The sequence below is a fragment of the Thunnus thynnus genome, chromosome 9, assembly GCF_963924715.1.
Source record: "Thunnus thynnus chromosome 9, fThuThy2.1, whole genome shotgun sequence".
Lineage (NCBI taxonomy): Eukaryota > Metazoa > Chordata > Actinopteri > Scombriformes > Scombridae > Thunnus > Thunnus thynnus.
The window spans coordinates 26,326,974-26,348,857 of NC_089525.1; the positions used below are offsets into that span (position 1 = coordinate 26,326,974).

The 21,884-nt window shown below is 38.4% G+C and overlaps 1 protein-coding gene across 1 annotated transcript; it reads right to left on the bottom strand.

The window, feature by feature from the left end:
• Positions 1–493: 493 nt before the first annotated feature.
• On the bottom strand, positions 494–19,640 carry egf (epidermal growth factor). Its single transcript, XM_067598328.1, has 21 exons — positions 19,042–19,640; positions 16,057–16,256; positions 15,745–15,926; positions 14,901–15,128; positions 14,571–14,773; positions 14,317–14,430; positions 13,657–13,779; positions 11,226–11,348; positions 10,445–10,570; positions 10,082–10,218; positions 9,550–9,698; positions 9,128–9,232; positions 8,392–8,615; positions 7,941–8,108; positions 7,311–7,457; positions 7,049–7,183; positions 6,832–6,948; positions 5,312–5,477; positions 4,106–4,270; positions 2,232–2,386; positions 494–696 (listed from the first exon to the last, which is right to left on the bottom strand). The coding sequence occupies exons 1-21, from the start codon at positions 19,166–19,168 to the stop codon at positions 494–496; spliced, it is 3,297 nt and encodes a 1,098-aa protein (XP_067454429.1). The 5' UTR covers positions 19,169–19,640.
• Between the last annotated feature and the right edge of the window lie 2,244 nt (positions 19,641–21,884).

A 21,884-nucleotide genomic window follows, 5' to 3' on the forward strand; every position in this document is an offset into this window, starting at 1 on the left:
AAGAATTGGAGGGTTGGGGACTTATATTGATAATCTACAATGTTTGCATTTTAATTTTTTAAAGTCTCCTTTGTTCTTGGATTGCTTTTGGCGTCAATAGTTTGACTTTGTGTAGATGGCATGCTTTTCTTTTGTGTTCAGTTGTGTGGTCATCCTAACTAGCTCTATCTTGTAATATAAATTACTTCCAATGCACCAAATTATGTATTGTGGATAATATTACTAGAAACCTGGGTGTATAAGATCTCCCATGAACCGACCAGGGCCTCATTAGTGTTGGTGTGAATTCTACAGTTGGGAGTAGCAATCCTGATTTTGTATATATAAAAATGCCACAAATTACTTTTAGGACGGTAACAGCTTCAGTGACTTTTCTTCCATTTGTGAAATATTGTACTTTGGAATGAAACTCTTAATTTGCAGTTTGTAATTCAGCCAGATGTTACATCATGTGCGTGTTTAACTGTACAGCTGTGTCGGTCTGTTAGGCGAGCTAGGACGCAGGGGACTCTTCACTGGGAGTTTGGGGAAGTGGTGTTGGCTTGAAGGTCGTATAGGAATACGGGCTTGACAATTGACTTGTGTGATGGACGGTGTGTTGGGTGGTCTCCATGGCAACAGCTGACACCATGGAACACTCATACCCGTGGTTGTGTTTGGACAATCTTCTTGTCTCTTCAGACATGGGGTTGTCACCTGACAAAAAACACCATAATTTAGCAGCTGGTCAAAAAATAGAAAACAAAACATTGTAGTATACTTGCAGCTCTCTATTAGTTTTAGGTAGAAAAAGAGAATAAGGTTAAGTCTGCCCACAAAGATGGATGCCATGGTGTTTATGGTAGTTAAGGTACCTGTCTCTGAAGAGCAGGATGGGCAGACAGCTCTTCTGGGACAGCCCATTGCAGGGATGACTTTTCCTTCCAAGCCATTTTCTACCACCATGTAGAACTGCAGATTTAGACAGTAATTCAGTAACAGGTTTATGAGTTTTTGTAAACATTTTACATAATTCTGCCTTCCTGTCGATTAGAACTGCTAAGTTCAGTTGGATGTTTTATGGAAAACAACAAAATATGTTACCACAGTTATGCAGATGACACACAAATTTACATAACCGTATCACCAGGGGACTATGGTCCGATACAAGCACTGAGTAAGTGCACTGAACAAATTAGTGATTGGATGCACTAGAATTTTCTTCAATTAAACAAAGATAAAACTGAAGTAACTGTTTTTGGAGCCAATGAAGAACAATTAAAAGTCAGCACTCAGCTTCAATTGATGTTAAAAACCACAAACCAAGCCAGAAATCTTGGTATAGTCATGGACTCAGACAATTTCAACAGCCACATTAAGACAATTACAAAGACAGCCTACTATCACCTAAAGAATATATCAAAAATTAAAGGACTTATGTCTCAGCAGGATTTGGAAAAACTTGTCCATGCATTTATCCTGAGTAGACTCGACCACTGTAACGGTGTCTTTACAGGTCTCCCTAAAAATCGATCAGACAGCTGCAGCTGATTCAGAACACTGCTGCTCGAGTCCTAACTACTACGACTAAGAAAGTGGATCATATCACTCCAGTACTCAGATCTTTATACTGGCTTCCTGTCTGTCAAAGAATTGGTTGTTAAAGCACTGAATGGTTTAGGGCCAAAATACATTTCTGATCTGCTGCTACGTTATGAACCATCCAGACCTCTCAAGTCATCTGGGACAGGTCTGCTTTCTGTTCCCATAGTAAAAACTAAACATGGAGAAGCAGCGTTCAGTTTTTATGCTCCGCATACCTGGAACAAACTCCCAGACAACTGCAGGTCTGCTGCAACTCTCAGTTCTTTCAAATCAAGGCTGAAGACTTTTCTGTTTGCCGTTGCCTAAACCAAATTTGAGGGTTAATATCTTACACTGCACTGTGCTGCACACACTATTTTATCTTCTTTTTATTTCCAAATTTAACACTTTTTAATTGTATTTAAATGTCTTTACATTGCCTTGTGTTGCTTTTATATTCTGTCTAGATGCCTTTTATGCTCTATGTAAAGCACTTTGAATTGTCTTGTTGTTGAAATGTGCTAAACAAATAAACTTGCCTTGCCTTAACCTCTCTGACATTGTATTGACTTGAATGAAACTTTGTGCAGAACAAGTATGGTATACAGACCACAGGGTGCAACACTGGGATTCAAAACGGTGACTAGATTTCCTAGTCTCCATCGTACATGCATCTTTAAGACATAAGTCATCCAGTACACCACAGTTTGGATGGCTTACCCGAGGCACGCTGGTTGTCGTGGTCTCTGACATGCTCTCATCTGTCACGCTGGTCTCACTCATATTATCCACTGAAGGCTGCTTGCGGAAGAGTCCTCTAGTTCTGCAAAAAAGAGGGTAAACCCACACATTGGTTAATTTAATTATTTTATGAATCCCAAGGGTCCTCAGTCTCCCTCAATACATAAATTAATGTGTAAATATTCAAGGACCCACATGGCATTTACATGGTTACTAAGTAACAGAGGTGGTGCCCTCACACAGTACAATTATGCATTTAAATTCAACATGGTAGGAAATATGAAATTGACATTTACTTGATATGACCTTTTGACAGTGTAGCACTGCACCCTTATCTGCACAAACATAATGTAAAAGCACATTTAATAACAAAACCCTTGTATCCTATGTTCTGACCATAGCAGTTGTGGCACACTGTTCAAGTTCAGTCTTCTAGTCTTAGTTTATGTTTCATTCCTAACCTGTTTGTTGGCCAGAGAGGATAAATCTAGCCCAAAAGCTGTCTGTGTGTGCGTGTGTGCTTTTACTGTATGTGTTTGCATATTTTAGCCTAAAAAATCAGAGCATGTGAAACAGGTTATTTTATTTTTTTTAGCCCATATCACTGTGTGCGGTTTGTTTTTTTATTTGTGTTTGTGTGTGTGTGTGTTGCTGAGGAAACTGAACCACCAAACTCAAAAAAAAAACAACAAAAAAAAAACTGCACAAGTTCACTTGCACTGGAGTGCAGAAGGCAATTTGAGGCAGAGCTATTGGCGACCATGTAGCGTTTCCACTGGGGTCATACCTCACCGGCTCCATTTTGTAGCTGAGAATTGACCTATTTTTATGTGTAATTGCTGTAGAACAAGCTAAACCAAGCATGTAATTGAAAGCGTGCCACTTCCACAGGGGAACCAAGACTGCAGTGCAAACGTTAGGATGTAGTAGGCTGACGGGAGGGGTGTACTTTGTGAGTCAAAACAGTGGAGAATACCAACAGCCTTGTCCATAAGCCAGCAAAACAACCGTAAAACAAATCAGCTACTTAGAGACAGCTCAGGTGGAAATAAAAGGGAGGGGGTCCTAGTATGTAGTTTATGTATGCTCCTCACTCAGCTAACCAGGGTTGCATGCTGCCATTCGTTCCACATGTGATTTCCTCCCCAGCCTCCTGCTGTCATGCTGAGACACCTACATTACACGGCTCATGCCACCCTGGGTTTGATAGACACCTCTAAATGCTGTCAGCTCACTCATTGTTGGAGCAGCTCCTCCCTGGCTATCTGTGCTGCCCTGTCCTTCCGGTGTTCAGAAGATTAAACAGAGCACTGCTAAACGTCATTACTACAATGCACACATGAGCACACACGTATGGAAATGCATGGCGATATACTGCATATAACAGGTCTTCCCCCACCCATTGTTTTTTCAACCATTAGGGTGGAAAAGCTTTTGAAAAACCTCTTGAACCATAATGAGATACTAACATTTACCATTTTAATAAAACCCTTTCATAAATAGAATACTTACAGGTACTATTTCACTTAAAGCAAATAGTTAAAATGTTCCTAAATGGTGATTATAAATTTGAGGAGTGAAAAGCTTTCACACTTAGAATATTTACTTTGCCCTTCACTGGAAACGAAAGATTATATTCTTGTTCTTGTTCATATCTTCTTTCTTTCTTTCTTTCTTTCTTTCTTTCTTTCTTCCCCCCTCTCTTCCCTTTTTCTCTTCATCACCTCTTTCCTTCATTTAAAACTGCAGCTTCATATGCCTTGGGCCTCATTTACGCTTCCCTCTCCTTCTCCCCTCTCACCCATAGCAGTAGGTGACACAGGCGGCAATGGAAAGCAGGGAGATGAGGACCACCATGCAGGCCGCAATGACCACGTTCCTCCTCTTCTCTTCCTCAGCCTGCTGGAGCTCCCACCACTCCAGGTCACTGAACTGACAACGCTCTCCCATGTAGCCTGATACACAACTGCAAAAGAACATGATAAAATTACATTTTTTATTTATTAAACACAATTAAATACAAGGAAATATTTTTTGTCGCATGAGCTAAAGCAACAAGCTCAACTGTGATAATTTAGTTTAACCTGAAAATCATTGAATTGAAATATTCTGCATTAATTTGTGCCATTTTTTTTTCTGTCATATTTTTCTCTGCAGACATACATGGTGGAAAGAAACCAGCGCAATTACTTCATGACCAGTTTATGTTGTTGACCAAGTAAGTAGATACTGGTCTCAGAAGTAATTCATCTTAGTGGGTCACTTCCATAGGCCAAGAGAACATAATGCAAAACTATTTAAAAACACAGATTTAGAACAATAATTGTGCCTTTTTTGATACAATTTGAACAGGGGTTCTGTTAGAATCTGTTTTATTGCACCAATCAGAGTTTATGGGTAATGAGTTATAAGAGTTATGGGCATACAGTTAAAAAAACAACTAATTGCTAGAATGATAGACTATAAAATGGCTTTAAATGTAATTATATAACCATTTCAAAGTTGGGTATAATTATATTATTCAAGATGGCATTAAACACCTGGTTGCTGTTGACATGAATTTGAAATCCAGACTTTTTATCTTTAGATCCAGTTTGTATTTGTATTTAAATTTGGAAAGTACCATTGCCCAATGTCTATAGTTTAACAGTATAATCTTTGGCTAAATTTGACTTGAACATCCAAGTTTATAATCCTCTTCCCATTGCCACTTTAGCAAAAGCTTTCATGGAACAATAGTGACACCTATTGTTTGAAAACTGTCATAAAATAAATGAGAGAAAAGTAGATACAACAACAGCCATGTAAAATGCTATTTGAAAAGGTAAAATACTACCCTAACCCTAGAGATCACTTACATTTTTCTGTAAATAAAGTTTACAGAATAAACAATGTTGGGTTAAGGCCTGCAAGCATCTTTTCTTGGCAGCTCCTCTGAACACAAGATATCAGTAAGCTGCTAAATTTGGAGGTCACAGGTCAAACTGGAGGTTAAACGATTATTTACTTGCAGGCGTAGGACTCCATTTCAGGAAAGTAGAAGCAGACACCTTCGTACAAACAGTAAGACTCATGGGTAGAGGGGCAACTCTCCACTGAGTTACTGTTTGGGTGCCTGTTGACATCAGCCGGGCTACTGGTCACCGTCACCCATGATGGTGTTGTCTCCAGCTCTTGAGAGAGAGGATTAGGGATATAATGTCATTAAATTGGACAAATATACAGTGTGACAGAAATTGAATCAATGAAGCATACACCCAATGTACACTAAACATACCACACAACAACCTCGAAACATCAACACAATCAAATAGAAACCCCTGTCCTGTCACATGTAACCAACTGTACAGAAACAAGTGCAACCATATGGGTACAGACAGACAGACACACACACACACACACACACACACACACACACACACACATACACACACTCCCAGTAATTAACCATAAGCCTGGGAGAATAGGGAAGTTTTGAGTTTGCTTTTGAATGTGGACACAGTTGTGATGGACCTCAGGTCAGCAGGCAGCTTGTTCCGGAGAGCAGAACCACACTAATTGAAAGCACCCTCAGCGGACTTGGATCTAATTCTGGGTAAAGCTAGAAAACCTCTGCTTGATGACCTGAGAGGCCTGATTAGGTTGTTATCAGTGAGCAAGTCAGAAATGTGCTTTACAGACTATTAGCAGGATTTTGAAGGTGATTCTGTATTGTACTGGGAGCCAATGAAGTGATCAGTACCGAAGTAATATTCAAATTTTCGTGCATGTGTAAAGACTCTGGCTGCTGCATTTTGAATGAGCTGGAGCCGTCCTACTGACTGTTTAGATAATCCTGCAAACAGATCTATGTACTGTACAGTAAAAGGGATTATCTTATGTCCCAGTTAAGAGAATGATAGATACTTGGGATGTACTAGTGTTCACCAGGAAAGTGCATCATACTCGATATATGCCTCCACTTCACCGATTTCCAGCCTAATCTCACACAGCTATAAATAGCACACCTGATGATCAGTAGCAAGCACAAATACAATTATGCTTGTTTCTGTGTTTAACGCAGTGTTTCTAATATTATAAATGTGATTGCTGTAAATAATTTAGACACACCTTGACATGTTTGTCCGTTGCCGTGGTATCCAGCTTGGCACTTACAGAGATATGTCCCCACTGTGTTTTGGCATTCTGCTTTTTTGTCACAATTGTGTGTTCCCAGTTTACACTCATCAACATCTACAACAAAAGGAAAAGAGAAGATCATGCTACTGTATTCAAGAATTACACATTTTTTAAATTATAAACCTTGTTTAACCAGTAAAATGACTGTCAAGCAAAGAGTTATTTCTCTATAACCAGGCCTGCAATTCTCTGGTACATCAGTGAAACTATTATTTTATCCATTATCTTAGTTTACATACCATTCTGTGTTTGTCTGTATGTAGCAGTCATAACTCAACCACTTAAACTGGCCCATAAACAAAATTAATAAAAATTACATACAGGGTTTCTATAACTTCATCTACTCACCAACACACAACTGTCCATCCCCAGTGAAACCCTCTAGACATAAACAGGTTTGGCTGCCAGCATTCAGGTGACACTGCGCATTCATATCACAGCGGAGTGAGTAACACTCATTCTGGTCTGACAGAGAAGTGGATATATGGAAACATAACATTTAGTTAGATTAAGGTCTCAAACGGCAAGAACCTGCAATCGTTTGCTGTTAAGGGTACACCATTACCTGAAATCATTATGTCTGTGAAGAGTGTTTGCTCACTGTCTTCATCTGAATCCAAATCAGTTCGTGCTGCAGTTGACAGCTCGGTTGTTGTCAGGGGTGTGCTCTCAGACTCAACAGACTCATTGTCTCCAGATTCTAAAGAATAAACACAGTTGACATAAGCATTTACCGTTAGTCAGTTTTAATTCATAGCTTATACAGTGTATGAGTTTAAACAGCTTATAAGTGTCTGCACCATAAGGAGGACAGCATAAACAATAACCTGTTCCATTTGAAGCATTGGAAGGCGAGCAACCTTTTCTGTCAGCTGACAGGATGTAATGTGACAGACAGGAACAGTGGGCAAATCCCAGCCTGCTTTCACACACCTGGGCACAACCTCCATTCTGATGAAGGCAAACATCTGCCCCTGAAGATCAGATAATGACAAGAAGAAACTCATGAATATTTAGGATTAAATATTTGTTTTTATTTGTTTGGTTGTCACTGACCTATACATATACCGATCTGAGCATTTACCTTGAATGCTCAGATTTTGACCGGCCATTTATGACACTATTGACAATTTCGCAAAATTTATGTAAACACTGGCACATTTCTGTAGGGAAAATTATCAAAAGGGGAAGTTGAATATGCCTATCACAACACAACATCTTTGAACTATAAATTATTTTCTATTCCTTCCTTTTATATTATTGTTTGTCCCAGAGGCGCTACTTGTACTGTAGTAATTGTAAACTTCAATACATAATTTCTATGAACAGATTAAAAGACATCCACTAAATATAACAGCACATAACCCACAAAATTTGCTTCCTGTCACAAAAAACATGACAAATTACAAAACAAACCCTAACAAAAAAGTTGTCATAAACATAATCTCTGTCTGTACCTGGTTTAGCAAGGGGATGAACCACCACAACGGATGCTGGATGGACCAGGTTGCCATGGATACGTTGCAGTTTTTTCCCAGTCCGCTTGTTTACGCTCCTCAGCTGCTTGTGCTCCCTGTCAGAGATCCATAGCCTGTCCTCAAATACTGCAAGGTCAAAAGGTCGGCCTGGACCAATCAGAAAAAGGAAAGAAGTTGACTAGGTGATACTGTACCAGGTGAGCGCTATATCTGTTTGTTCAGCTGTTAATTTGGTGGCCAAAGTGAATGCAAGAACACTGTTTAATTAGCATAGTCAGCGAGTGTTTATTCATCTTGAGCCATAGTTCATGAGGCTCATGAGTTTAATGCTGACATCAATTATCTAGGATTACAATACTGTAATGGGATTTTTTTGCCAGTATAGTGCACCTATATATGTTTGCATGTGTATGCTCCATACAAGCCTCACCTACTTGGTTCTCTAACAGGGCCCGTCGGTCTGAGCCATCCAGGCCAGCGGTCTCTACCACGCCCCTCCTCTCGTCGCACCAGAACAGACGATCCTCTGTGAAATCGATGGTCAAGCCACTGGGTGACACAAGGTTGGTGCTTGCAATGACAAAATGGTCTTTCCCTTCCAAAGAGGCACTTTCCACCACAGGCTGGGCACCTATATCAGTCCAAAACAACTTCCTCAAAAAGTAAAAAAAAAACAACAAAAAAAAAAAAAACGTTTTGAGTAAATGAGCGTCCTCTAGTTATAGACAGTAGTCTTGTGAATCCCACAGACCACTATTACACACATTATCACAAATACATCAATTCAGCCAAACATGTTTAACATTAGTTTGTTTGAAATCATAGTGAATCAAGCTTTTCCAAGATACCAAATATTCCATGCTAAAATATGTGTACAACAATTATGTAGAGTGTAGGAAATGTAAATGTAAGGGGGAAGTGGTGTTCAGTGAAAACTGCAGAACATAAGACAATGACATACAAAGGCTTCACTGTTTTAAGCCTAAATCACAAAGGAAATCCTCTTAGTATTTAAATAATTTCAGCCCAGCTTGGATATTAGATATGAATATGATGTATATACCTTACCGCACATTAAATTTTTTCTGGGTTTTGAAATCTACACAGTTGCAGTTAGTTTTTAGTTGTCATCTCTTAAACAAGCATAGGTAGGTTGCCATACTCACTTTGCCAGAGGATGAACTGCGACTCCTGTTGGTTTTTCAAGCCCTTTGCTTACAATCGTTTGTCTGTTCAGTCCAGCCAAGGTACTGCAATCAACAGTTGACTGCCTGGTTGGCAAAATTATATAGAGGTGTGAAATAGAAAAAAAAAATGTAACCTTAAAAATGTACTTTTTACATGTTAGTTAAGTATCCAACAAATAGCTTAAGACAATTTAAAACCAAATAAAAGAAAAAAATCTAATGCTACTTAAGCATGAAAAGTCAAATCAGCTGAGCCATACACTAACACTCCAAGATTTAATGAAGTTACATTTTTTTCTAAATTGTGTTGTATAAGAACGTGTTTTATAACTTAAATGATCGGTTTCGGTATTCAAAACCTGTTTAAAATCATCAGCATTTTGTCTGCATACACCTCACACCTTTTATCAGTCCAGTACATCTTGCGGTGGACCCAGTCAATGGCCAGTCCCTCTGGAGAGTCCAGACCCTCAGAGACAAGAACATCTCTGGACCCACCATTCAAATCAACCCGTTCAATTGTCTTTTTGGTCGTACAAGCAAAGTACACCTTCAAAATGGATACAGAAATACAGAAATACATAAACAAGCACATTTATTGTATTGACAACTAGTAAAATATTCAGATAATTTTATGAGCAGAGAAGAACAGAAACTATGAAATACTTAAATAAGATTGTTTCTTTTTCCCATAAAACATTGGTGAGTCTGCAGTGCATCAGATACAGTTTATGTCCACTAGGTGTCACTGGATATCTGCACCACAACCTGAATCTTGGCTGCTTGAATTCTGTTACTCCATAGGAGCAGCAAGACCTTCAGTTAGTGCAGCACATCAGCACTTACTCCAACCCTCCTACTACAACTTCAATCAAAAAATCAGTGTCAAAATGCCAGGAAAAGATTTAAGTTTTTTTTCTTCTTTTTTCTTACGTTGTTCTGGACAGGATCATAGTCCAAAGCTATGATTGTTCCTCTGGGCTCTTCCACAAGGGTCTGGTCCCCAGTGCCATCGGGATTAATTCTTCGTACATCCACTAGATTGGCAATAAGCAGATAAGGCGGTGGTCCTGTAGAATTATAATACAGTGTTTAGTGATTACATGTACTGCTGTAGATGTACAGTAACCCCCCCCTTAATTTGCATTTTACTCTCTAATTCTTTGTAACTTTGTAATTTACAGAATGTATTTGTAGAAGCATAATACAGACAGTGAGATTTAGACAGATAAGGAGTGTGTTTATTCGCATGGGCTTATCCGTCCTCGCTGTCTGCTTTGCCATAGTATGACTCACTAGTGGCAATGCAGTGCTTGCCATCTTGGTGGAGCTGGTAGCCAGGTAAACAACCACACTGCCACCTAGTAGGAGTGACGGAAGTACAGAGCTGACTGCAACCCCCTCTGTCTGCAGACAAGCAGCCTGCAACAGACAAAAACACACAAGTAAGCTTCTATTCTTTACATAGAAGCTCAATTTTCTAACTAGACTCTGCTCCATACAGTATATTGAATACCTCTTTTAAGCTAACAACATTTTACAGAATCCAAATTCTCAAATTAAAATGTAAAATAAAACTTCAGTCTTCACAGATGATATCTTACACTAAATTGACTCCAACACTTGTATCATCATTATCTGTTTAATAGCAATACAAAGTCACTTGGTTACTGCACTGCTGTGCTGCTGGCTTTTGGTCTATCTGACCTCAGTTTTACAAGATACTTGGATAACACTGGCTAGCTATTATATCATTTATCCAACACAATTTATCAAAATGACCAAAAATCTGACACAGCTCATGATGTTACAGTGAATCAGGGATCGTTGTTTCTATTATTATACTATATTTGTATTTCTGGGATGCTTATGTATATGAAAATAAATACCTGTATATGGGAAGATAACTATGAGCTACACATGAAGCTTCAGCATATAAACACAGGAAAGAATACTTTTTACACAGGTGTACACTAATGAATATCCTACTTTTTATATCATCACATACAATTATGATTATGAGGTAGGTATGAGTTTTAGAATAAGTGAATGATAGACTCTGAAATATAGCCCATACCAGTACAGGTTTGTCCATCCTCCTGTAGTACAGATCCCTCAGGACAAACACACACAGTACCCTCGCCTGTTGCCAGGCATCCATGGCCGCATTTGGTTGTGTTGCTTTCACACGGTATAATCTCTGATATTGGAAAGAAATTAAATATTGAGGCAATGTAATTTTGCATATAAGAATGTTGCTTAAATGTGATAGATTAGCTAAATTGACAATAAAGCAAACTGATGAAAGTGAAATAATGTCTTGTTATTCAACCATTCATTAAGTGCAATATTAACAAGATCAAACTGATGTTACATAATTTTCCATGTTATTTCTGAGCACAGCAGGTTATAGACTCTAACAAAGCCAAATGAGCAACAAGCTTCTTAAGCCATGCTTTGGTAAAATTCCTTTGTGAAGTCCGCTCTAATCCTATCAGAATAGGTGAAAGTGTGATGAGAATGCAGTCAAAGACCCACACAGGGTGATGTAATGTTAGCTCACAGGGGAATGGTATATCCTGTACCTGTGAATATAGGCCCGGTATACTGAGGCAGGCCATACATATATTAATCTGATGTGAAATAGCTACAGTACCTGTTGCTGTACCTTTTGACGTTTAACTTCTTCCTAGCGCTTGTTGGTCAAATAAGTACTCTAGGGATTTAGCCAGCTTTTTGCACTCTCTTGTGGCACTTTTTCATCGTCAAAAATGTGTTATGTCACTAGCTAAAAACTGTACTTCAGTAATTGAAGAATACAGTGTGTATGTGTGCGTACTGTATTATGTATGAATAAAATAATGAAAGACAACATGGAAAAATAAACATAATACCCAGATGAATCGTGGATGCATTTTAATGCATTTTTATTCTTCTTTAATTCCTTTTTATCGACATGAAAACAAGAGACGCAAGTGGCTGCACCATATCCTCTTCCACATAATCTCTGTGGTGTTTTCATTGTCTAGCCTGCTACTTGGCTGCATGTTTGTTTTCTTCTGGACCTTGGCAAAGGTTGTCTGCTAAACAGCTTAGACAGACAAAGCTGCTGACCAGATATGTTCCCTATTGCAAGTGTCACCTCGTCATCTAATCTCATTGTGTCTGTGAAGCCTTACTGTTCTCTTGGCCTCATAGCTGCAAGATTAGAAGAGAAGAGATTAGAATGTGTCTATAATGTGTTTAATATGTTATGAAGTCAACCACTGTGTAGACATTATGGTAGCTGTCAGAGGCAAATTGGGAAAAAAAACAAGAACTAGAAATAAGTTTTTAAACAAAAAACAATTTTAAATTAACACAAAATCCTTGACAAAATAAATTGTTCTTACTAATTTACGTAACAAAATAAAGATTTGTCATACATTTCCTCATGACTGCATTGCATATTGTGCCAAAATATTAGATTGTCTCAGGTATCTGTCAACTAAAAAAGAATCTGTTGTTGCACTGGCAGACAACAGACCTGCATTGTGGCAGAAAGGAATGACCAGAGACAGCCTGAGGTAGAAAAGTTATAAGAGATGACTGAATTAGAAAAACGATCAAAAAGTTTTCCAACAACATATGTTTTAGTATAGTTCCTTATGGTCAGTATTTAGAACTAACTAATCAGTATCTCTAATTTTTAAAATTCTTTGCTTTAAAATGACTAACAACCTGATATTAGGTCTAATCAAAAACCAAACCAAAAAAACCCTTTTCATTAACCTAAATGTGACATCCTTGTTTTCCATCTACCTCAGTCTCTGAGCTCCTAGACCTTTAGGAGCATAACAAAGTGACTGTGTTTTGACCCAAGTAACCTAACACACAATTGGCAGCTCACATAATGTATAGTCTGTCTAGTCGTCTGTGACCCAGCCTTTTTATTGACTCTGTAGGGTCAAAATAGTGTCTGGGGGACAAATGCCACCTTTCATAGCACCACAAAAAGAGGATCTGATCCAAAACCAGAGCTACAATATACTGACAAAAACAAAGTGCAAGTGTCACCACTTTCAGAGTTAAATGTCAAATTTTCTTTCTTACAACTTAGTTTACTGGCCAAGGCTTGTGCATAGCTGAGACAAGAATGTTTCAGCAATATTCTTAATATTTGGACAAACTGACTACTCTGTTAAAAGTGTATTGCTTTTTTCCTCATTTTATTATGTAGTTCCATTTTACACTGCACTTAGCACAGTACCACATAGTGTTTTTTGCAATATTTATAACAAGTGAAGATGTGTAAAATCTTTTAATTTGTCACAAGTCGACCTATTAATTCACTATGAGCTTCTAGTGCTAATCGACTTTACTGATAGCAAGCTTAATCTGCACCTTATCTTCTATGTGCCATTATTTGTTCTTACAACTGATCTGTTGAAATCAAAACTAAGGATTTCCGTGCATTAGAAATTAGTTATATCATCTACATACATAGTAAAAATGTTCTTCCACTCTACCTTGACATGTCTTCCTGTCTGGTAGGAGGGCATATCCTTTAGGGCAGGTACAGAAGTAGGATCCTGGGATGTTTTCACAACCGAGAGAGCAGCCATGGTTCCAGTGGGCACATTCATTCACGTCTATGGCACACACAGACAAACACAGTGTAATAATATCATTATGTCCTATAGTAGATACTCTCATTTAAATGCCATTCCATACCTTCCTTTTTATGTGATTTTATGTGTAGCCCCAGTAAGAGACAGACATTCCTCTTAGACACGGCTCAATCAAAGACAAACGTAGACAAATATAACAGTAACAAAGTAGAAACAGTAAAACAGTAAAGTCATGAATGCTAGCATCAATAATGTTAAAAGACAATTCAGGTGTGAATATATCTGTAGGTGCCTAGTGTGATTTATTTAGATCAGAAATGGCTGAGCGGATGAAAGACATTATAATTGGTAACATAGCAATCTGTTACTTTGGTAATAAGCAGTCAATGCTGTGGTGTCTGTGTTGCACTCCTAGAGATCACTTCAATTAAGTAATACAGTCAATATTGTGAAGTCTTAATCCTTGTTTCTTCAGTTCATTTTAAACAAACTGAACTAAAAATAGTTTCCTGCAAAAATAAATGTTTAATTAATTGATTTGTTGGCATAGATACTAACCTTCACAATAAGTGCCTTGCTTATTGAGAGCAAAGCCTTCATCGCACTGGCAAACGCCTTGTTCAGCTAGACTCGAACACACATTGATACAGTTGCCACTCTGTTCGTCGCAACCTGTTTGAAAAGGTTACCAATGGTAAATAAGTTATTACAGCATTGTCATGGAATCTTATCTAAAATAAATATAAGTATAAGTAATAAATTGTCAAAAAACTCGAGGGATATTTAAATGTCAAATTAAGTTTAGCTGTAACCTGGAAGTGGTGATAGAGAGTCTGCCACTGGCTGGTTGAGGGGATGTACCACCTTGACATCAACTGGGGGTTTCGCCATTCGTTTTGTGTTGACATTGAGTTGCTCTCCACCTGTGTACTTGTTTATTTGTTTTATTGCCTGAGATGCAACATCAGTGTAATATAAGTGCTCCAGAAAAACTGATATTCCCAATGAATAAGACCTGATAAAAAGAGACAAAAACAATAGAACATTTGAAATAATAATTACGATGACATAATATTGACAGTTAGCAGAGTTCTGTTGTCTAAAAGGATTAATAACTAATCGTAATATAACAACATACTTACCGAAGTGGCTGATCTATGATGTGCACGACGCTCCCGTTGTAATCACAAGAGCCGATGGCACTTTCTCCTTGCAGACCAAACTGAACCCAGAACAGTCTTTTGTCCTCTCGGTCAATCGACAGTGCTTTCAATTGCTCTGCCATCTTTATTAGTGTAGTTTTCATCTGTCCTGTCACGTCAGACCGCTGGATACTCGGAGTCATCCCACCAGTTAGCCAAAACAGAAACCTGCAAAATATTTGTTTTGAACCAGGATCTCCATATGTTTTCTAAAATTATTTGCTTGCTTTCTGTATTCATCTGTTACAAAATTGTGCAATTTAAGGTAGATGCTTCCATTAATATAACAGTTTAGACACTTTCTCATGTGGATTCTAATAAGGCCCCCCCTTGTTTATAAGTAATTTAAAACATGGTCTTGGCACTGGAGAAATATTCCAAAATGTTAATATAAATCATTCACTGCTAGTAGTCACATTTACATATCCAGTTGTCAATCCACTGGACAGAAATGGAAATAAAATGGTGGGCAATACGTGGCCTGGTAAAACAACTTCTGTCTTTGACCTGAGAGACTGGTGGTATGAGAGAGTCTGTCAGTCATTTTGCACCTCTATGCCAGCCATGCTTGATGGAAAGAGATGAAGCATTTATAGTAACACACAAACAACCTGCCCCGAATCAGAACAGTTTGAGGAGCTGAATGGGAATCATTTTCTCTACTCCAGCTCATCTGTTTATTTATCAAATGCAACATCATTTGATCACTATCTTTCCTAACCCCTGCATAAAAAAATAAAGCAGCATTATTAAAAACATAAAAGTTTAATGCAGATTGGATTACCTGTTACTGGGGTCAATCGCTATAGAACTTGGTTGAGACAAGTGTCTTAAAAGAGTCCTTTCATTTTTCCCATTTATATCCATTCTCTTGATTTTTCCCTTTTCTCCGCTTGTCCAATATACACTGTTCCAAATCCAATCCACTGCAAGGCCTGAGATATGTTTGTCAGATGAGTATAGTCTCTGGAAAACAAATGGAATTGTGTTAATCAAAGTACAGACCAGGGCATATTTACTGAAATATCTGTTTCTTTCTGGGCATGATCTTGATGATTGATGAAGAAGTATCTCTTTGGAGCAGTTACATAATCACCTGTCTGTGCACTCCTCTCACTGATGCTGTGTAGATGACCCCAGTACGTTTGTCAGCCCAGTAAACTTTCTCTTCTCTGAAATGAAAATCAAGCAGGATAGAACTTCCCACCCCAGCCACAAGCCTTCTCTGGTTCTTCCCATCAAGGTCCATCCGATGAATCGCTTTACCATGGCCAAATATCAGGAAGGGCTGTGAAGCTTTACAAAATGAAAAAGCATGTCACATATCTTTCATGAATCTTTTGAATTTCATTATTTAAGGCCCTAAAATATACCTTCCAAAGCCTTCATATGTGTATCAGAATCAGAACTAAATGAATTCATCCTCAACAATACAAAGATATAGTGGGCTTCAGTTTTTTAATTGGCAAAATGGCCTTCACAGTTTTTCATTAAATGTAAAAGAATGTGTCACGTTTTAAAAATAGCCATAACTGTTTGTTGGCCATCTCTGCATGCAGTGTTTCTACCTTAAAAGGTTCAACATAATTATTCATTAGTTACCGTACTAGAATCGACCCTCACTTCAAGTGTACTTTAACCAAGATTTGTCAAGAGGTCACATGCAAGATCAATCAATATTAGTAAAATACATTGGACCTAGTCTATATAGTATTAGCATAATTTCAACTATAGATTTACTCACTGCTTTACAAGAGCATATTTATTTATTTAGATATTACTTTGAGTTGTGTACCAGTGCTAAGCCAGACTGGTGCATAGGTGCAGGTTTCTGATGTGAAAACTGCTGTCCTATACGCTTGTTGTCAGTTTAATTAAATGAATCCCAGGGGCAGGAATGTAACTATGGCAACATTTAACGTTTCCATAGCTTCTTCTCCCCTCTTTGTGTCACTCTGTAGGACTTGTTACATTTGTCAAATTATCTGATGAAAAAAGCCTATTCACGGCTATAATGGGGTGAAGTTCAAGGCAGCCAAAGCTGCTTCTGGATAAGGGATCATCCCTTAGCAACAAATGGCTCATGCACTATCCTTTGGCTCTGTGAAAATACTTTGCTATGAATGAAGTTTGTGTTGTTTTTGTTCTCATATGTTTCTGCTTTAGCACACAAAAGTTAGCATACTGAAGTTTGGACCATGAGAGAACCATGGCAATCATTTCTTAATATAATGAGTGTATGTCTATTCCAATGTACCTGTTGTTCGAAACATTTAATTGTAATCAATAAACTTTGACAAACGGGGCTATGAAATTGAAACGAATCTGTGTTTGCTCTCTAAATTTGTATTGAAAAAGAGTGCTTGGTCTATCATGGTAATGACACTGTTATGTGCAACCATGGATACAGCGCTAAACTGTGTGGAATGACGAAAACAATGAGCAACACCAGACAAACAACATAATGAAATGTCTGGCCTGAGATCCCCAAGATGGCCATTGACGAGTTCACAGTGTGGTCAATGTGATGCTTGACCTAGTAAGCTCAATTCAGTGGATTATTTGGAAAAAAAAAAAGTATTGTCAAAAGAACATTTTGTATTTTACATTGTGGAAAAATTTATGTGGGCAGTTTGAATGGCCATTTTGAATGCAATACTATTGCCCATCAAACAACCAGCTGCTTGAGTATTTGAGCTGTGGATGAATTGTTAAACCCCCAATATGCAACACTGCATATCGATGGTTGATATAACGACCTATACCGTGAAACAAAATATGACAAGACTTTTTTTTTTACTCAATTTCTTGTTAAGTAAAAAATTAAGGTGTTATTACTGTTTATACCAACCTAGTATAAATACCTTTATTCCTTTATACTTTTTATATATGTGACTGTTGTAGGCAATGTTGTAGATGATAATAAATGATACAGTACAGTATAAGGCGAGCAATGCCACTGATTTGTCATCTCATCCTTGGTGTATTTGGCACCGTATGTGACCCTGACCTTTGACCTCTCTGTGGAGGACACAGAATAAGAGAATCTCTCCATGGGTGTTGGGAAAAAATTGCATTATTTCAGTTCATAGTAAGAATTATGAGACAAAAGCCATTTCTACAAGGGAGATAATCTGTTGGACATGAGAGATCACCATCTGTAAGCTTTAACTGGTGCCTCTGTGGCATCCCACAAAAATCTTGGGCTCAGCCTGAGATAGACCCACCCAAGCACAGTCCAGCTTTCTGTATCTTTGGTACAGTGCATGACATTCTCTGCTTAGCCAAATGGAATGACTGACTTTTGCCTGATTGCAGTTTCTTACTGTTTCTGAACACCAGCCAAAAGCAGAAGTGTATTTATAGCAGCAGTTATAATATAGTTTATGGAGTATATCCACATACTGATGAAGAGGTAGAAGGTTTGTGCAAAATTATGTATATATACAGCCTGAGCAAATGACTGATTTTCAAAACAGTGTTAATATTTTGCCATGTTATCAGTATCACGTTGAAATTAAAACACATACAAACTAGGTTCTCAAGTTGAAATGCCATCAGGTATTATTTATCTCACATATCCCAAATATGTTTCTAAAGAGCTATAAAATAAAATGTTAATTTGACACTTTTTCATATATAGTAAGGATTTTGGAATTTAATGCTGTATTTGTAATACTATCTGTGGTCTGATGCCTTGATCACTGTGCAGTGTAAGTGCAAGTGGATGCAAAATAATATATAATCATATATTGAGAGTCATCCCCATTTATCATTTGTAGGTGCTTATGTTAAAATGACAGTTGTTCCCTCGCCAACTCAACCTGCCCTGTGAATATGTCGTATTACTTTTTTTCATCAGAAGTACAAACTATATCCAGAATACCTACTATATGTGCCTACCAGAGCCCTTTTCTGTTTGATTATATTAGGATTTGAATCCAAACTACTTTTTTTGGAAAGCACAATTAATGTACAAGAAATTGTGTGTCTGACTTATACAGGACCAGTAGTCTGCAGTAGTTACAACATAACTTCTGTCAGTACTTAACTGGACATGATAGGTGTATCATCAACTCACCAACACAGCTGTTGTTTCTCCCTGCTCGCGATAGGCGTTCATCCCAACATGCTGTACTGAGGGCCAAGGCTCCACTGTTCTGCACCGTAAAATAGATCAGTGCTGCTGTAATTGTTGCAACCAACATAATCCTGCGTCCGTCCTTTCCGTGGGAGCTGCACTTGCTCACTTTTTCTCAGGCATTCCCACTAACAGTACTGGCATACAAGAATTCCCCCAAATAAGTAACATTCGCTTATGGACTGTTGGCATCCTTGTCCAAGACTCAAACCTAGAGAGACAGTGGAGCTTTACATACCAGGAGATATCACGCCAGAGAGAGATGCAAAAACCCAATGAAAAGATGGAGAATGCAGAATGAAGAGGGTAATACTGCCAGACCAGTGTTCAAAAAAAAAAAAAAAATACTGTGTGTGGGATCCTGCTCACTCCCTACTTTGGCCCCCAGGCTGCCAGTCTGTTTTGGAAGCAAAGATTGAAATTCCTGACACCCCCTTGGTAAATTTTGCACATGCTAGACCAGCATTGGAGCAGAATCTTCTTTAAGATGCAGTCAGTGTCCCAAGCAGAATGTGGAATATGCAAGAAATGAGGCTGGGCTGAAGAAAGGTTCCACACAATAACAACATCTTACCCTTACTCCACCCCCTGACCCATGCCCTTTCTCTATGTGGATGGATGTGTGTGTGTTTTTAGAGAGAGATTTTGTGGCTGAGAGAGAGAGAGGGAGAGATGGGGGAATGGGTATTACATTTATAGCTATTTGACCACACATAAATATTTTATTTATTTATTTATTTTTGATAACTAAATTGACCTTTGGTACGTTTTTTTTAAAAACTAAAACACCATTCATAAATGAAATGTACATACAGTACAAGTATAATTTACACATGCCACACACACAATAGACACTCTGTTTGTTTTGTGTCCTGTGTGTGTGAATGAGAAGGCAGTGTGTCACACTGTCTCCTGTAGAAGTTCATCTGGCTTCCTGAGGGAATCGTCAGAATGAGTAATTTATAGAGAACGGAGGAGGGGTGCAGCAGATTATCCCTAAATTGTTTGTCCTCTTTTTACCCCAGAGAACAACTAACAAATGGCAGGAACCAAAACCTCTATTCATACCCTCCATGACTAGGATATTGTCAGCAACGGCATCACCAGTAACCTTATAGAGGAGCAATGGATGATTTACACGGCTGAGAAAGTTGCCTTGTCTCCAGACTAATGTTAGCAGTCTGAAGGGCACTGACCTTTTCCCACGATTTTCCCTCTGGCAGATAATGAAAATGGTAATGTCTATAATTTCTTCAGGTGACTAGTGCACTGCATGACAATCACACATGGGTTTGAATCATCAGGTAGAGTGTGGATGATCCAGTCATATTAAATGCCACCTCACGTCATCCCTTTTGCAAGACAAAAAAATTTCAGTACTTAATTCCAGCTGGGTGACTCACTTCAAGCAGTTACAATGAAAATCGCTTGTTTAACTCTTTGTTTCATACCGGCAAAATCATCACTCATATTGACATTTCATATATAAATACTGTATATACTTTTCATTACATGCTCTAAAATCTGTAATGTCATTATTACAGTACATCATTATGAAATGGCAGAATGTGGCAAAACACTTAACACGTGACAGAACTTGAGATATACTGACCAGGTCACACGTGAACACAGATTTTCAGTAAAAGTATCACTTTTGCTACATTCTGCAGTCAACAACATCAAATACCTTCAAATATTTGACATTAGGTTATCTTTGTTCTGATCTGAGTATGTGGAAAGTATTTATTGTACTGACTTATCAAGTTACTGCTTGACCTCTATCTGAAAGGGCTATGGATAACATTAAGTTAGAAATAAATCCACCTTATTAGGATTTATTAGGATTATAACACCTTTTACTGTGATTTCATTTGTGGTTTCACAACCATACCACAACAGTCTTTGAGGGATATCTTTTTCTGGCCTTGTTTCCACTGGACTGCTATTATGGTACCAGTAATGGTTGCCAGGAGATTTGTGATGCAACTGTTTAGCCTCTAGACTAGTGATATATCTCACTTCCAGTCCAGTTGACTCCTGTCAGGATTTGCTCTCATGGACCACAGCCCAGTGGCACAATTAAAGACCATATCTGCCTATATCAGTCTTTTAATTGATATATTGTTTGTAGGGATGCACGATATTGGATTTTTTGCCGAAATCTGATATGCCAATATTTCCAACTCATTGTGGCCGATTGCTGATGCCGATACCGATATATGCACTTTTTTTCCAGCTGGCTGAGGAGACTATTATGCACGCAAGCATAGATTGTACAAAGTAGGATCAAGAAAGACAATATATGAAGGAAGAACTTAGGAAGACTAGAGTTCAGGACCTCAGCGTTAAAACTTTAACGAACATACCAAGTAGGTGGAGCAGTAAAGTTTTCTTTGAGTTTATTAATCCATTACAGGATCAATGTGTAGGATTTAATCTCTGGTCCACACTCCGGAGAAGAAGGTGGCAGTAATGCACCTAATATGTTGGTTGCCAACTGATGTTTTAAATCAAAAAGGAGAAGTTTTTTTTTCCGAACAGAGTGGTACATCCTGTCAGCCGAAGTGTTTCCTATCTGTGCAGCTTAACATAGCAGTTCCTTGATGGACTGTTTCATCCTGACGGTCCCGGTGCTTCTTCTGCAGGCTCCCGCTGCATCTTCCCACTTTAACCTGAATGACAAACCATTGGATCCACATGGAGAGCCGGGCCTAACCTTAGCTGAGAGGCTAGCAGAGCGTTAGCCACAGCATGACCAGAGGGAAGCACAGCCAGCTAGCCTC

Bases quoted from the DNA above. Each gene is read 5' to 3' on its own strand.
- egf (XM_067598328.1), bottom strand. From the start codon at position 19,168: ATGTTGGTTGCAACAATTACAGCAGCACTGATCTATTTTACGGTGCAG. The intron at 16,257-19,041 runs GTGAGTTGATGA...CATTTTGTAAAG, and splicing joins GAGAAACAACAGCTGTGTTG to CTTCACAGCCCTTCCTGATA. The intron at 14,774-14,900 runs GTAAGTATGTTG...TCTTTTTATCAG, and splicing joins ATCATAGATCAGCCACTTCG to GTCTTATTCATTGGGAATAT.